The sequence below is a fragment of the Hyla sarda genome, chromosome 5, assembly GCF_029499605.1.
Source record: "Hyla sarda isolate aHylSar1 chromosome 5, aHylSar1.hap1, whole genome shotgun sequence".
Lineage (NCBI taxonomy): Eukaryota > Metazoa > Chordata > Amphibia > Anura > Hylidae > Hyla > Hyla sarda.
The window spans coordinates 59,445,126-59,463,426 of NC_079193.1; the positions used below are offsets into that span (position 1 = coordinate 59,445,126).

The 18,301-nt window shown below is 43.4% G+C and overlaps 1 protein-coding gene across 4 annotated transcripts in view; it reads left to right on the forward strand.

Moving 5' to 3' along the window:
- The window catches only part of LMBR1 (limb development membrane protein 1), a 171,222-nt gene that overhangs the window by 56,272 nt on the left and 96,649 nt on the right, over positions 1–18,301 (forward strand). For all 4 annotated transcript variants that reach the window (XR_008843902.1, XM_056519572.1, XM_056519571.1 and 1 more), the window contains exon 5: positions 3,396–3,499. Coding sequence is in view for 3 of the 4 variants with exons in the window: in XM_056519572.1 (XP_056375547.1) it covers positions 3,396–3,499 (104 nt within the window). In the remaining variant the exon portion in view is untranslated. The remainder of the gene's footprint in view (positions 1–3,395; positions 3,500–18,301) is intronic.

Below are 18,301 nucleotides of genomic sequence, written 5' to 3' on the forward strand. Positions count from 1 at the left end.
GCTGTGACTGGGCGGTCAACATACAGGGTTATAGTCTATTCAGGAAGGATCGGACAAAACGGAAAGGGGGAGGGGTTTGTCTTTATGGGAAATAGAGTCTGAAGGCCGCACTGCGGGAGGATATATGGGAGGGAGACGATAATGTGGAGGCATTATGGGTAGAAATATACGGAGATGAAAATAAAACAATTCTGATAGGGGTTTGCTATAAGCCACCAAACATAATAGAAGAGGCAGAAGATCAATTACTGAGGCAAATAAACAAGGCAGCAAATCAGAATGAGGTGATAATAATGGGGACTTTAACTATTCTGATATAAACTGGGAGACTGAGACCTTTGAATCTCATAAAGGAAACAGGTTTCTTACTATAGCTAAAGACAATTACCTGTCCCAAATGGTGCAGGGCCCGACCAGAGGGGGCACCCTACTAGACTTAATATTAACCAACAGGCCTGACAGAGTAGGATCAGAATAGATAGTGTGGAGTCGGCTACTACTTGTGAATATAGATAACGGGAATATGTTGCATGTGTAGAGGCTGGTAGTGAAATGAGACCTGACAGAGTAACTAATGTGCAAGTAGGACGACACCTAGGAAATAGTGATCATAATATAGTACATTATAACTTGTTCTTCAATAAGGGAATCTCTCGAGGGGCCACAAAAACAATGAACTTTAGAAAGGCAAAGTTTGATCAACTCAGAGAAGCCCTTAACAATATAAAATGGGATAATGTCCTCAAAAACAAGAACACTGACACTAAATGGGAGACTTTTAAAGATATCTTAAATTCTCACTAAAAGGGTCAGAAATAAAAGAAAACCAATATGGATGAATAAAAATGTTAAGGGTGCAATAAACAACAAAAAGAAAGCATTGAAACTACTAAAGCAGGACGACAGTGAAGAAGCAATAAAAAGCTATAGAGAGAAAAATGTAAAATATGTAAAAAAAAAAAAAAAAAAAAAAAAAAACAGATAAAAGTCACAGTGTGATAAGGTAAACTCCCCAGTACAGGTCACCTGTCTAACCCAGGAAGAAGTACAGTGCCGCCTACAAAAAATCTAAATAGACAAATCGCCAGGTCCAGATGGCATTTACCCCCATGTTCTAAAGGAATTAAGTAATGTAATAGACAGACCCCTATTTTTAATATTCAGGGACTCTATAGAAACAGGGACTGTTCTCCAGGACTGGTGCATGGCAAATGTGGTGCCAATATTTAAAAAGGGGTCAAATGGTGACCCCGGGAATTATAGGCCTGTGAGTTTAAAGAGTACCTATCACCATCTAAACTCTCCATAATCCCCCTCCTCATCTGTCCCTGACTCTAAGTCTATCCCTGCATTTATTTTTCTTTAAAACCCCCTAAAAATACTGTACCTCTTTTTCTCTTCTCATCGGTAGCTCAGTTCAGAGCACTGTCCAAGGAAAGGAAGTGGGTGGGACATGTCAGGCACTGTATAGGAATTACTGCTGTTCGGCTGCATCCAGGAGCCCGCTTACAGCCCCGGCACACTGCAGGGACTCCATCTCCTGGGTCTCCCTCCTCTCTGTTCAGATGACAGAGCTGCCATGCCCTGCAGGAAAAAGGACAGTGGTGGGTCAGGAGCACTCCCTGCTTGCCTACGAGCTAAGCGCTTACTCCTGCCCTGATTGACAGACGGGGAGCTGCGCTGAGTCTTGGCTGCAGAGTTATTTCGGACTCATGCTCTAAGTCCCAAATGCTTTCGGCCAGGACTGCTAGGGAGACCCCTAGTGGCGGATTTCTCAAAGTAAAAATAGACATGAAAAAATAAATAAAACCAATTAGAAAAGTGTTTATTAGGGTTTCATCTGTAACATATAAAAAAAATTTTCATGAGAGGTAAACTTTAACCTCTGTTGTATGTAAATTGTTGGAGGGTTTTCTAAGAGATACAATTTTGAGTATCTTGATAAAAATAAATGTAAGCATGGGTTTATGAGGGATCGTTCCTGTCAAACTAACCTGATCAGCTTTTATGAGGAGGTGAGCTCCAGACTGGACCAGGGGGAATCACTGGATGTTGTATATCTGGATTTTTCCAAAGCATTTGATATGGTGCCACATAAAAGGTTGGTGCATAAAATGAGAAGGATGGGGCTAAGGGAGAATGTGGGTAAGTAACTGGCTCAGTGATAATAAACAGAGGGTGGTTATTAATGGTGCTTATTCTGTTTGGGTGACTGTTGCTAGTGGGATACCACAGGGGTCAGTCTTGGATCCTGTTCTATTTAATATATTCATTAATGACCTTGTAGAGGGGTTGAATAGTAAAGTAGCAATCTTTGCAGATTATATTAAACTCTGTAAAGAGGTAAACACAATAGAGGACAGTGCACTGTTACAAATGGATCTGGATAGGTTGGATGTTTGGGCTGGGAAGTGGTAGATGAGGTTCAACACTGATAAATGTAAGGTTATGCACATGGGGAGGAAAAATCTGGGCTGGGATTATGTATTAAATGGGAGCACACTTGGGACAACAGACGTGGAAAAGGACTTGGGAGTTTTAATTAATAGTAATTGTAGCTGTAGTGACCAGTGCCGGGCAGCTGCTGCCAAGGCAAATAAAATCATGGGGTGCATCATTAGGGGCATAGATGCCCACGACAAGGAAATAATTCTACCGCTGTACAAATCACTAGTCAGACCACACATAGAATACTGTGTACAGTACTGGGCACCAGTGTACAAGAAAGATATAGTGGAGCTGGAGAGGGTTCAAAGACGGGCAACCAGGATAATATGGGAATGGGAGGACTCCAGTACCCAGAAAGATTATCAGCATTAGGGTTATTTAGTTTAGAATAAAGAAGGCTTAGGGGTGACCTAATAACTATGTATAAATATATCAGGGGACAGTACAGAGATCTCTCCCATGATCTATTTATACCCAGGACTGTATCTATAACAAGGGGGCATCCTCTACATCTAGAGGAAAGAAGGTTTCTACACCAGCACAGATGGGGGTTCTTTACTGTAAGAGCAGTGAGACTGTGGAATTCTCTGCCTGAGGAGGTGGTCATGGTGAACTCTGTAAAAGAATTGAAAAGGGGTCTGGATGCATTTTTGGAGAATAATAACATTACAGGTTATGGATTCTAGATCTATGGGGACAGAACGTTGATCCAGGGATCTATTCTGATGCCATATTTTGAGTCTGGAAGGAATATTTACTCAAGTATGAGGGTTTTTTTGCCTTCCTCTGGATCAACTCATTGGGGACTCATTAGGGTTATAAGTTGAACCTGATGGACTCTGGTCTTTTTTCAACCTTATGAACTATGTTAAATGTGTTTGCCTTTATCATCAGATGTTCCTCTCCCAAAATTCAGTGGAAAGTAATGATTCTATTTGTCATTTCAGGTCTATGGAATCTCGTTTCACTTTTCTCCAATCTGTGTCTTTTTGTATTGATGCCATTTGCATTCTTCTTTCTTGAATCTGAAGGCTTCGCTGGGCTTAAAAAGGTATCTTTAATTTAATTAATTTAAATTTTTTTCAAAATAGTTTTTATTGAACATGTTACAATCAATGTAACAAAACAGTGAGGGAGGGGGATGGGGGGGACGACGACGGACAGTAGAGGGTTCAGCACTAGTAGTGCATTGGAGGTGGCCCACAGATGTGAGAAGTCACGCAGCGGGGGGATATCCAGCCTTCAAGTCCGCCATGGCTTGCAATCTAGGTAAGAAAATAGAAGAAAAACATACAATACAGACATCCGCCTGGGTCATATATCCAGAGGCTGAACCCAAAATAACCAGAGAAAACCAGGAGGGGTGTGTGTGTGTGTGTGTGTGTGTGTGTGTGTGTGTTGGGGGGGGGGGAGAGAGAGACAGAGAGAGAGAGCGGGAGATGGGTCTGGGCACCCGGAGCAGTAAGAGTCCAATTATAGAACTTGCAGGTGAGGGATGAGTGATACTAGTCAAGATCCAGTGGGTCTACACCACCAATAGCACGGTCGGGGTACCAAGTAGTGTGCCCAAAGCAGTCCTTCAGCTTTTGTCCAATGTGTGTTGGGAATGGGGATAGAAACCTGGTCCAGGTAAGGAAAAAGCATTTTACCTGCTTCTCCTTGAGTAAGGAAAATTCTATCCAGTCCATACGGAATAGGAAGACCAGTTTGTCAAGGAGAAGACGGATGGAGGGGGTGAGTTTGAAATCAAACAATGAAGTATAGACTTCCGAGCAGCTGCAGAGATATAAAACAGCAGCCTTTGTCATGGACTAATCTCACTGAGGAGGAATCAGGAGGAATGCCAAATATACACCAGTAGGGGGTAAGAGGACAATTGTTGAGAGGCCATGTACACCCGAACCCGCTCCCAGAAGGTTTTAATAGAAGGGCAGGACCAAAAACAGTGTAAGAGGTCAGCGTGAGGGGCTCCACGTTTTGGGCACATGTGGTCCGCAGTGTTGCCAATGGGATAACCCCTATGGGGGAGATGTACGCCCTATGTGTGATTTTGTAGGCCATCTCCCAGTATAGCGCAGAGGGAAGGTGTTTAGCTGCGTTTGTCAAGGCCTGCAGGATATTGTCAGTCGTGATGTCGCCTAGTACCATTGTCCAGTAGTATGTGCCAGTCGTGACACTCGAGTAGTGGAATTTGCGTGTCAACATATGGTAGTACTTGTTTGTCCCGAGCAGAGCTGAGTTGAGTTAGTCAGGGAGAGTAAGGGGTCGTCCCAATCCTTGTCAGTCAAGTGCTGTGTCACACTACGGAGGTTACGGAGGTAACTAAAGGCTTGTAAGTAATTGAATGGTGAGGGCCCAAGATGTCATATTTTAGGGTCAGTTCATTGTAGGTGTAAAGGTGATGTCTATCCACAAAGGAGGCGAGATTGTGTAGGCCTCCCATCTTACCAGGGAAATATCCGGGACAAACTGTTGGTCCAGGGAGACATCAGTGTATTAATATAGAGGATAGTGTGAGCCAGTCACCTATTATTATTACCGTATATACTCGAGTATAAGCCGAGTTTTTCAGCACGATTTTTCGTGCTGAAAACACCCCCCTCGGCTTATACTCGAGTGAACTCCCCCACCCGCAGTGGTCTTCAACCTGCGGACTTCCAGAGGTTTCAAAACTACAACTCCCAGCAAGCCAGGGCAGCCATCGGCTGTCCGGGCTTGCTGGGAGTTGTAGTTTTGAAACCTCCGGAGGTCCGCAGGTTGAAGACCACTGCGGCCTTCAACATCATCCAGCCCCCTCTCACCCCCTTTAGTTCTGAGTACTCACCTCCGCTCGGCGCTGGTCCGGTCCTGCAGGGCTGTCCGGTAAGGAGGTGGTCCGGTGAGGAGGTGGTCCGGGCTGCTATCTTCACCGGGGAGGCCTCTTCTAAGCGCTTCGGGCCCGGCCTCAGAATAGTCACGTTGCCTTGACAACGACGCAGATGCGTCGTTGTCAAGGCAACGGCTCTATTCCGGGCCGGAAGCGCGGAGAAGAGGCGCCCCCGGTGAAGATAGCAGCCCGGACCACCTCCTCACCGGACCACCTCCTTACCGGACAGCCCTGCAGGACCGGACCAGCGCCGAGCGGAGGTGAGTACTCAGAACTAAAGGGGGTGAGAGGGGGCTGGATGATGTTGAAGGCCGCAGTGGTCTTCAACCTGCGGACCTCCGGAGGTTTCAAAACTACAACTCCCAGCAAGCCCGGACAGCCGATGGCTGCCCGGGCTTGCTGGGAGTTGTAGTTTTGAAACCTCTGGAGGTCCGCAGGTTGAAGACCACTGAGGGCGAATGATGAGAAGAGGATGATGAAGGGGGGGGGGGGGTGTGGGGATGATGAAGGGGGGTGGGGATGATGAAGGGGGGGGGGTGTGGGATGATTACAAGGGGATGATGAAGGGGGGATGTGTGGGATGATAAGGGGATGTGTGGGATGATGACAAGGGGATGATGAAGGGGGGATGTGTGGGATGATGACAAGGGGATGATGAGGATGTTAATGACGGGTCTGGATGATGACAGGGGGGGATGAGGTATTTCCCACCCTAGGCTTATACTCGAGTCAATAACTTTTCCTGGGATTTTGGGTTGAAATTAGGGGTCTCGGCTTATACTCGGGTCGGCTTATACTCGAGTATATACGGTATGTGCAATTGGGCCGCTAAGTTATCTAACTTAGCGGCCCATTCTACTTATGTTGCTGGCAGATGTGAAGGGTGATCCTAGGCCTGCGGTTATTCCAGATAAATTTGCGGAACAGGCTGTTAAAATGTCTAATGTCTTTGGACGGAGGATTTTGGGGAGGGATTGTAAAATACTCAGTAGTTTGGGCAATATGACTAGCTTTAGGAGGTTTGCTCTCTCCAGAAAAGAGAGGGAAAAATTCTTTCACAGCAAGAGTGAAGATATTTTAAGAAAGGCGCTACATTATACCTTTAATAGCAGTGAGACTATGGAACTCTCTACCAGAGGAGGTGGTCATGGGGAACTCTGTGAAAGAGTTCAAAAGGGGTGTGGATGCATATTTGGAGTTGGGAAGGAATTTTTACCTCTAGTATGAGGGTTTTTTGCCTTCCTCTGGATCAACTCAGTAGAGACTCATTATAGGGATATAGGTTGAACTTGATGGACTCTGGTCTTTTTTCAACCTTATGAACTATGTTACTACTTGTACAGTTGTGAGGGTCATCTAGTAATAGTTACCCTTAGATAGGGGAGGGAGTTAGCGTTCCAGTGGAAGTCATAGGCTCGCACCCAGAGGGCTGTGTGGGCCTCTCAGGAGGAGTGCCTCTGATTTATTAGTTTTAATTATGTAACCGGACAGGGGGTCATAGGAATGTATATCAGACAATACAGCATCTAGGCATACGTGGGGGTTGGATTTAAACAGTAGGATATCGTCAGCGAAGGCTGACAACTTTAAGCATGAACAATCCAGATCCCCTGGTAATGGGTGTGAAGGGAGAGGTGTCTCAGCAAGGCATTTAAAGAAAGGTTAAAGAGGAGGGGTGACAGGGGGCAGCCTTGCCTCGTTCCCCTATGTATCACTATGGGAGAGGTGTTACATCCATTAATCATCAGCATCGTGTGTGAATGTTGCTGAGAGGTTATGAGGAAGGACAGGAACCGTTCTCAGAAAACCCCGACCGCGCAACACCGCTTTCAGAAAGGGCCATGCGACAGAGTCAGACTCCTTTTCGGCATCTAAACCCAATAGCAGCATGTTCGGGGATCCTGGAGACCGGGCCTGAACTGTGGCGGCAACTGCCTGGCTGATGCCCCAGGTAGAATACCTATGCCTAAGGAAACCCAGCTGGGTTTGATGGATCAAGTAAGAAGTGACATGTCCCCGCATCACCCCTGCGATGTAGCCCAAAACAGGGCATGGTTGTCAATGTGCGCTAGGTTATCATCAGTAAAATGAGACCAGTGGGTGGTGAGAAACTGTTTAAAGTCGTCGGAGGTGACTAAATGAGGGAGGAACCTCCAGTTACGGGACTTGGGATGGGAATCGCCTAGAGATAGGGTTATAGAGATGGGAGCATGGTCGGAGGTGACCATGCGCAGTATATCAGAAGAGGCTACAGAGGGGAACAGGGTCAGGGGAATGAGGTAACTTTTTAATTTTAACTTCGCGTCTCATTGTTGTCTTTAGGTATATTTTTTGATATTAAAAAAAATATAATAATTTATTCAGTGTAATGTATTACTGTTATTTGACCCATTTGGCCCCTAAAAATCTGTGTTGAAATGGTGCCCCTATTCATAAAGTTGTGTTGTTATGCTCAGTCTGTCTGCAGTTAGCTGTATGGGCAGTAGTAGGGGAAGACACAGCTGCATTTGCAATGTGCAATTTGTTCTCTCTCTCTCTCTCTGTCTGTCTGTCTGTCTGTCTGTCTCTCTCTCTATTTCTGTCTGTCTCTAGCATTGAGTAAACTTGTAAAAGCCCTGTGTACAGCAGAACTTGCATTTCATACGCAGCTATGTCACCCTCTCTCTAATGCCATAACTGTGGATAGAGATTGGGGAAGGTCCTGGGGATTTTGTGGGGTGGTGTTGCAGCTATGAGCCGGAGTAAACTTTTTCTATGGTTTACATCCAGTTGGATTCCAGAAATAAGATTGTCCCAAAAGATTATCCATGACGATGTATGGTCCTACAGGCTAGTTGGCTACTCTGACATTCCAGGATACTGTTGGCTTTATACAATGTTTGACCCTGCCTATAAATGTACCTCATTTACATTAATAGGAAACTTTTACCTGACAGCTTAGAACACCCTAAACTATACGGATCTAATAAACCTCAATGCAATGTTTCCCAACTGGTATGCATGCTGGTTGTTGTAGTTTTGCAACAGCTGGAGGGACAATGGTAGTGAAAAACTGCCCTAATGCATTCACTTCACGTGTCTATATAGTCTGGTTTCCATAAACGGCATACTAAGGCTAGGTTTTTATTTTATTTTATTTTTTTTATACCATGTTATTTTTTTGCTTTTTAAGGAGATTTGAAAACACTTTCCTACTGTATATGTCTATTATTACTGACAAATTGTGTATTAATGTTGTATCAACACTAACTTTATAAGTCACTCAGAAGTTAGTTAATTTGACATTTTTCATAATTTTTTTTTTTCTTTTACATTCTTCTATTTTGACATGAGTTGATCATTGGTGTTATTTGTTTGCCTGTTTATGGCACGTTTTGCTTTTCTGACTCTTAAAGATTCAGATCAACCATTCGGTGTCTGCGAAACCCTCCTGACTTTATTGCGCTCCCAGTATATTAAACAAGTAAATTAGTGGTTTGCTCCAGAATCCTTGGTGGAGTCATCCCTCCCTGACCTGCGCTGTGAGCATTTAATTTCTAACTAGCGTTCGCTTCTAATAACCTCCTGACTAATGGCCTTGATTATGAGTGTTGGATTTGTGCCATACGACTGTACAGAGCAGAACAGACCGGGCAGGTTTCTCTGCTTAGTTTCTAATTAAACTTGGGTATTAATGTAAATGGACATTCAGGCCTTCGGGGCTTGTCTGCGGGCTTTATTTTTCTGAAGTGGATCTTTTTAAGCTTGCAGGGGCTGCTTTTTATAGTCTCTACCACCTTTTTATCCCCTTTGCCTTTACAGTAACTATGAACCCTAGGAAGTGGTAGTAAAATCGAAGAATTATATTAGATGATGTGGTAAATATCAGGAGCTTTTCAGACGAAGTGCTGTGCTGTCTGGCCATGTACTTTTTGTAAGACCTTTCAAGTCCACTTAGGTAAATCATTGTTGTTGTTCATATTTGAGCTTAGATTTTAGACATTAAACTTTAAGCATTATTAATGGTGGAGTAGAGCACTGCAATGAGATTTGGATCCTGCAGGTCCTTATATAAAACTTATGGGAGCAGGCGGTTTTAGTCTTGAGCTGGCAGGATCAGGCGGCATACTGCGAGTCCCGCAAAATCCTGTGCATTTCCTGCAAATCTCAGAAATTGCACAGGGGGCTGATGAAATGGCACAAGGGGGCTATCTCTAAAAGGTATGACACTGTTTTCAGGAGTGGGCGGTAGGGATCGACCAATTAGGAGATTGGCCGATATTCACAATTTTTTTCAAGTTATCGGTATCGGCCGATAATGGCAATAATGCATCCAGCATGTGCGCCCCAATCTGTCTTGAAGTCTCGCTGCTCCGCATGGCAAAGGATAACAGATTGATCCCAGGGCGCCCCGTAGCTATCACTTCCTGTAGGGGCCACACTCGCCTCCTTCAGCTCCGGTCATAGAAACATTGACATGGAAACATAGAATGTGTCGGCAGATAAGAACCATTTGGCCCATCTAGACTGAATCCTATGAATAGTCCCTGGCCCTATCTTATATGAAGGATAGCCTTATGCCTATCTCTATCTTATATGAAGGATATCCTTATGCTTATCTCTATCTTATATGGAGGATAGCCTTATGCTTATCCCATGCATGTTTAAACTCCTTCACTGTATTTGCAGCGCCCACTTCTGCAGGAAGGTTATTCCATGCATCCACTACTCTCTCAGTAAAGTAATACTTCCTCATATTACTTTTAAACCTTTGCCCCTCTAATTTAAAACTATGTCCTCTTGTGGTAGTTGTTCTTGTAAATCTCCTCTCCTCCTTTACCGTGTTGATTCCCTTTATGTATTTAAAAGTCTCTATCATATCCCCTCTGTCTCTTCTTTCTTCCAAGCTATACATGTTAAGGTCCTTTTAACCTTTCCTGGTAAGTTTTTTTCCTGCAATCCATGACACCCCCCCGTCATGTGCCCATATAATGCACAGAATATTGGTATAAGTTATGGGCTATTGGCCTGAAAGTTCACAGGTTATCGGTATCGGATCTAAAAAAAACAATATCGGTCAATCCCTAGTGGGTGGGATTGGGGACACATCTTACAGGAGCGACCAGTAATGGTCCAAAATCAAGTGGTAGCGGAATTAAGAAAACAGTCCCGCCTAGGGCTCTAATCTGGAGTATTGTGGGAGCCCATGCTGATAGTTTTTAGACACTTGGACATGAGGACCCTATACTTGAGTATTTTAGGCGTGTGTGAGAGAATTTATAGTTGATTTTTTTCCCTGTTTTCTGGTGCAAAATTTTCGCAAATTTTTGCCTAATGGGTGAGCTGAGCAAAAATTTTACAGCTTTTACACATACGTTTTTTTTTTAAATAAGTAGTGTGGTTGAAGTCAAAAGAGCTTTCACTTTTGCCAAGGTTTTAGCTGATTTATCGAGTGAAACAAATTAAAATTGTTGCAAATTTTGCGCAATCACTGACATTTTTGCAGTAAATCTCTTCCCACTCGACTCCTAAGCTCAAAATAAGAAGCCTTAATGATTGATGATTAATGATCAAGCCTTAATGATTGATGATTAATCCTTGTTTCTGCCTGCATACAGAGAGAGATTCCAATCAATAATAAGGTCTGCCCACTCGACTTCTAAGACCAGAATAGGTAGAAATTTAGGCTGAACAACCACTGACTTAGGAACAACTGGTGCTTAAAGAGTACCTGCCATCAAAAAATATTTTGGAATGTTCTTCATTAAGGTCTCCCTAACAACTTTCAAAATGCATGTAATTAGAAAAATTGTTTATTTATATCTTTATTTTTTAATCTAAAATATGACCACTAGGGGTCTCCCTACATACATGTCTCAGATTTTGGACTCATGTTGGCCCAGCATGAGTCCAAAATCTCAGTACCAGGGACATTGATTGGCAGGCAGGGTGCTGAGCTTGTCAGACAGGCGGGAGCGAGCGCTGTGCCCGCAGCACAGCAGAGAGCGTTCCTGACCGGCCGGCCGCATCATCAGGCTCCGGACCCCTGAGAAGAAGAGCCAGCGCATGCTGGCCATAAGTCAGTGTAATGCAGGTCTGCTATACAGAAGGATTGGGTCTGCCTTTCCCCTAGCCTGATCGATTTATTCTTTAAACAAAGTAAGTGCTTTAGAGATAGAGGTGCTTTTGAGCTAGAAGAAGGGCGAAAGCGAGCCCAGGCAGGCTTCAGCTGATGTCACGTTTGCCAGGCCACTCCCCTTTCCTCTCTCACAGACTGCACACAGATGAGCAGCTATACAGGGACAGATTAAGGTTTAAAAAAAGGGTTTAAAAAAAAAATTTGTATCAGGAAGAGTCAGTGACAGATGGGGGTGGGGGGTGCATTTGAGTCAGTTTTAGTTTGTGATAGGTACTCTTTAACATCTTTCCAATGATGACTCGATGCCAGGGCATGTTTTTCAGCACAGCACAGCCCAGGTAAGTCCTGCAATGTCCTTTACATAGTGGACAGGAAGTTGTATAGTTGTTTTCTGTCTGACCACAGTGCTCTCTGCTGCCACCTCTGTCCGTGTCAGGAACTGTCCAGAGCAGCATAGGTTTGCTATGGGGACTGGCTTGTACTATGGACAGTTCCTGACATGGACAGAGGTGTCAGCAGAGAACACTGTGGTCAGACAGAAAATAATTATTCAGCTTCCTCTGTAGTATATAGCAGCTGATAAGTACTGGAAGGATTAGGATTTTTAAATGGAAGTAATTTACAAATCAGTTTAAAGGGGTACTTTAAACTTGTCCGAAGGATAAGGGATAAGATGTCTGATTGCGGTGGCCCCGCCACTGGGGACCCCCCGTGATCTCTGGGCCGGCATCGGCGGCATCCGAAACATGGAAGCTTGGGGCTTCAGTGTTTGTGACGTCACGCCACACCACCTCCATTCATGTCTGTGGGAGGGGACGTGATGGCGGAGTTTGCTCTGTACGCGGATGACCAGGGTGCCGGAATACCCCTTTAACTTTCTGGCACCAATTGATTTGAAAAAATTTGTTTACCACCGGAGTACCCCTTTTAAGTAGATGACATAGGTTATGGAACATGTGATCCTTAATGGGAAAAACTTCACGTGTCAGCAGATACAATAGTTGTGAGCAATTTTGACACCGTAGCTTTCTTTACTTAAAGTTGCCATTAGGGCCCATTTTGTCCTATTTCTTTTTCTGCTTTTTTAGTTGACTTGGGGCCGGAACATTCCTTAGGGTAGGTGCCCATCTGAATGTGTTGTTTTTGGGACTGGTGTTAGTACTTCTGTTAGAAAGGGATCCCATTGGAGGATGTACCTATTATTGGCTAAAATCTGTTTAATTTGGTTCACAGATTTGTTACATACTGTTTATTCGCTTCCTGTTTTCTTTCTTTGGAGTGAAGACATTCTATTTATGTTTGGTTTTTAACCTTATTTTTACTCTTGGGATAGCAGGTATTTTGAATACATAATGCTTCTTTATCTGGGTGGCCTGTTTTTTAAATATACCATCATTAGAGCAGGTTCTTCTGATACACTTGAGTTGACTGTAAGGAATGTTCTTAAGCCCTTTTTATTGCCACTTGTGAACTAAAGGTAGATATTTATGTCTACAGATTTCAAGAAAGTGGACTTAATAAATTTATCGTCATTGAAATGGAGAAATTCAATCCGATCCTGACTTTAGTGTTAGAGTAAATTGAGTTCCCTACTCATTGATATTTTTTTTATACAAATGATCTCTATGGGGGAGATTTATCAAAACCTGTGCAAAGGAAAAGTTGCCCATAGCAACCAATCAGATCGCTTCTTTCATTTTACAGAGGCCTTGTTACAAATGAAAGAAGCAAGCTGATTGGTTGCTAAGGGCAACTAGGCAACTTTTTTCCTCTGCACAGGTTTGATAAATCGCCCCCTATGTGAGCACTAGAACCTTTTGTTTTTCCACCCATTAATTCATAATTTAAAATGTAACTTTATGTGCTTAAAGGCCCATAATAAAAGTTATGTTTTAAATCTGCACTGTCAGATTTTAAAACTTTTTATATGTTGTACATCTTGGCAAAACAATAGTTTTTCTAATATACTTAAAATTTTTTTCACATTTTGTTAAAGAAAACTGCCTTTGAAAATCCCACCACTAGGGGTCCCCATACCTCCTGGGACACTAATTCCCACAGCAGCATGAGCATGTCCAAGGGTCATGGACACGAGATGGCTGATTTACAAGGCTGCACGAGGAACACAGCCTGCAGCAACACTGATGTAACTCAGAGTTTTACCAATCATGTGCCTACAGCTCTTGCAAAACTACAATTTCAAATGTGCCTGAACATTCAAAAGACGTCTGGGCATGTTGGAAATTGTAGTTTTGCAGAAGCTGTAGGTACACCGCTGAGTACAGACAATCTCCAATAATCCATTGTGTGTGTGTGTGTGCAGCATAAAACCAGAGAGGAAAGGCTTACAGAGCAGGGCTGCCAGGCTCCCCAGAACAGTGAGTCAGCAGAGTGAGGGAGGGGGAGTAGTCATCACAGTGCAGGCAAGATAGGGACTTGCCTCCTTCCCCTGGGAAGATGAAAAAGACAGTGGGCAGCTGTAATGTTATTTTTTAGTTAAATATGGCTAAGAGAGACATACAAATTACATGTACTTGATCAGGATTATGTACTGAGTAGCATTTAACAGGTTTTTTTGTGTGGGGTCTGACAGGTAAGCTTTAATCATGAATAATTGGTGGGAAAAGAAGTGTTCTAGTGACAACATAGTGATTAATTGTGTAAAATTGTAAAGATTAACCATTCATCCAGAGGCTCAGAATTGTGTGAAGGCAATAAAAGGGTAACTGACTCATTCTGACCATCCCATATAAAAACAAGATTGTCTCGCTAATATAGTCAGATGTACTTAATGATCTCAATTGTTTGACCAAATATGCTGCCCTCTTGAGGCACCCATGAACAGATTAGGGTACACTGGGACCACTTTGGTCCTCTTTGCAGTACTTCTGATCGCCTGGTAGGTGGCGCTGTTGTTTATGAAAACAGTTTATTTTTTTTTTTAAATGCAAAATCTTTTTATGATAAAGGCTTGTTGCCCCACAGGTATCTCTGGATCCTGGGTAAAATACATAGAGACGGATTTTAAGCCAATGTGACTGGCTAGATAAGTGTAGAGTAACGTAACGTCACACGTAACCCATTTCAGATTCATTTTTACGTCGATTACTATGTCCATTACTACTATGTGATTGTCGACAACATTGGGAACAGGGATGGATCCGAGGCAGCTGACTCTATCCAAATATTTATTTGTTTATACAGATGATGTGCTCTGAGCGTAACATCGTTTTGTAAGCCCAATCATCATTATCTCCCTTAAACATTACCCTCTGTGTACTTGCTGTACGCTTTATTTTGACTTTTTCCAGTACTAATGCATATTGCAATTGTTGTCTTACTCACTTTGGCTGCTGTGATTACTCTTGTTCCACATATTCATTTTATCAGTGGGTAAAAACATAAATGTTAATAGATGCTAAAAACGGATGGCATACAGCAGAATCTGTTTGCCATTGACATATGTGATTAGAGAACAAAACCTAATAGCAACATATCAGTTTTTTTTTTTTTTTTTTGCTGTAATAATTTAGTCAACCCTTTTGTACACTGCAGAATTACATGTAATGCACTTAAAACCAGTGAAACTGACTCATAACACAGTGTGAATCTATCCTTTGTTTTAGACTGCTGCTTTGTGTGTGATGCCCCTGCAGCCGCCTTTCACATTTTTATCCATACATAGGAATATCCCTTTAAATATTTGTTGAGGAAAACCCACTTACTGATGCAGATCTGGGCTATATATCTCCTAGAAGAGTGCATGTACTTTGTTCTGCTTAGTTTAGATGCTGTATGGGCAGAGGGTTTAAAGCCTTCCCTAGGTTGTCATATCTGCCAGTTACGTGCCAGTAGTCAGTGAAAAAGTCTACATGAACTGCTGAGAAAATGATTTTTTTGTAGCTATCTTTTGGTTTAGAAAAAATCTATTTCTGTCTATACAGTAATTTGCCTACAACCCCCCTCCCTCAGAAGCGCAGAATACATTTTTACATTTCTTATTGCTAAGTGCCACTTTTAGCTGTTAGTGTATCCTTAGGATGCGCATGCAGTGGAAGCCGTACTGCAGAAAAGACCCATTGGCTTCTTGCTCTGTCACTGAGTCTTGTAAACCAAATGCTGCTTTATGCATGTTGCCTACAAGGAGGTTCGTCTCTTCACTTCTGCTTCACCATCTTGGTCATCATGCTCCTGATACCAGAGCAGATGAAGACCATGGTGCATTGCGTGGAAGCCATGAGAAGATAAGCATTTTATATATATTTAAATTGTGGTGGTTTGATGCCTACCTTCCTACTGGGGTAAACTACCTACCAGGGACACTGGTCTACCTACCCACCCAGCGGGAGAAACTGCCTACTGGGGAGGGGAACCATTCTGCTTACTGGGGCACTGAAGTACTGGGTGACCTTCTAGGGGATCTCTATACCTCTTCCAAATCCACCAACTTAACTACCAGATCTTTTAAAATCCAAGCAATGCCTTCATGTAAGTAGTAAGCCCGCAGGGCTGTATTTGTGGGAGGGCGTGGGTCTTTATAATGCCCCTTGTGCCTTACGTCTGGTGCGTGGGTGATGTTCACAGAGACCGGCATTTTGGTGTGAGGTGCCAGCGTCCCAATTTCCGGGCTGATTTGCTGCTGGCCAAGTTTGCGCTGTGTTCGGCCGGAGCAGCAGCACATGCAGGCGGGGTTCTGTCTCAGCTGCTCTGTCTGGGCTACTTTCAGCCCGTATTACCGCCGCCACTCAGGTGTCTGTTCGTCTCCCTGCATCGCTCCGTTCATGTGGCAGGGGAGACGTTCAGGCCAGCCTGCTGTCACTTCTGTGCCATGCCCTCCTGCAGCATGTTATAGAACGGCACTCATAGCTTGCTGTTCTATTTAACTCCAACCAACCTGATATTCGTTACTTTCACTATTGAGTTGTACCTGCTGTGCTGCTGGCAGGAGTTACTGTGTGTTTCATTTTGTTATTGATCCTGTGAGTCATGTCCAGTGTTCTCCCCGTTTCTGCTGGTGAGGTCACTGTGTACATACATTACTTATCCTGTACTGATCCTGAGTTATATCCTGTATTATACTCCAGAGCAGCACTCACTATTCTGCTGTGGAGGTCACTGTGTACAATACATTACATTACTTTTCCTGTACTGATCCTGAGTAATATCCTGTATTATACTCCAGAGCAGCACTCACTATTCTGCTGGTGAGGTCACTGTATACATACATTACATTACTTATCCTGTACTGATCCTGAGTTATATCCTGTATTATACTCCAGAGCAGCACTCACTATTCTGCTGTATTATACTCCAGAGCAGCACTCACTATTCTGCTGGTGGAGTCACTGTGTACATACATTACATCACTTATCCTGTACTGATCCTGAGTAATATCCTGTATTATACTCCAGAGCTGTACTCACTTTTCTGCTGGTGGGGTCAGTGTATACATACAATACATTACTTATACTGTACTGATCTTTAGTTATATCCTGTATTATACTCCATAGCAGCACTCACTATTCTGCTGGGGGAGACACTGGCCCTCATTTACTAAGAGGTTTCTTTGCGGGTTTTAATTCCCTACGATTTATTTTCCACGGTATTTACTAAGGTTTCCCTACATTTCCCACTTTCCCTACACTTTGCTTTTTTTTACACATGCTCTGATCTGTCGGGTTTTCCTCAGCTCAAATCCACCACATTTTATGTGGAAACCTTAGTAAATATGTTGGGTTTTTGTGAAAATATCGGGAACACTTTTCGGTGACCACGCCCCCTTTTCACGGCAGCCACGCCCTTTTTTCGGGTTTTCTTAGCAAAATGGAGAGTTAGTCTGGGTTTTTTCAATTCTGGCGCAAAGTCTGGCGCACATCCTGGCGCAGACAAAATTTCTGGCGCAATGCGACAGAATCTGGCGCACAACCCAACAAAACATGTCGGGTTTGCAATAGTAAATGAGGGACACTGTGTACGTACATTATATTACTTATCCTGTACTGATCCTGAGTTATATCCTGTAAATCGTTTAATAGAAAAATATAAATCATAACAAACGCAAAACCAGCACAACTTTGCCATAACGGAAACAACAACATGAAATAACATAAACCCAAACTTTACATTTAAATACAAGAACCTAAATTCCGGCCTAAACGGCTAGCCCAGCTCTCCTAAAAATACTAGAACTACACCCTACGTAACCAAATATCTAACAACATACTCGCATGCATACTTAATTTGCAATGACAAAAAGAAACATAAAAAATAGCACTATTTAGCTTTACCTCAAAAACACCCAAACTTGGGAAAATCACACATTACAAAAACACATCAAGCACTCCTACTGCACACCTTTTTTTAATTATAATAATAATAATAATACTATACTACACTACACACGTGCACACACATATCCATATCTTTACTACATCCTAAAAAATCTAGACAAAGAAAATGTAACCCCTTAACGACCATGGACGTAAATGTATGACCTGGTGCAAGGGTACATAGCGCACAAGGACGTACATTTACGTCCTGTGTATGACCGCGAGCATCGGAGCGGTGCTCGCGTCATACACACCAGGTTCTGGCTGCTAGGAGCAGCCGAGGACCTGCCGGTAATGGCTGACATCCGCCATCGCGCGGATGTCTGCCATTAACCCCTCAGATGCCGAGATCAGTACAGATCACCTGCATCTGCAGCAGTGCGCATGTTAAAATAGAGGATCGGATCGCCCGCAGCGCTGCCGCGGGATCCGGTCATCTGTAATGGCGGACGGCGGTCATCTCACCTGCCTCCGTACGTCTCCCAGCGTCTCCTGCTCTGGTCTGAGATCGAGCAGACCAGAGCAGAAGATCACCAATAA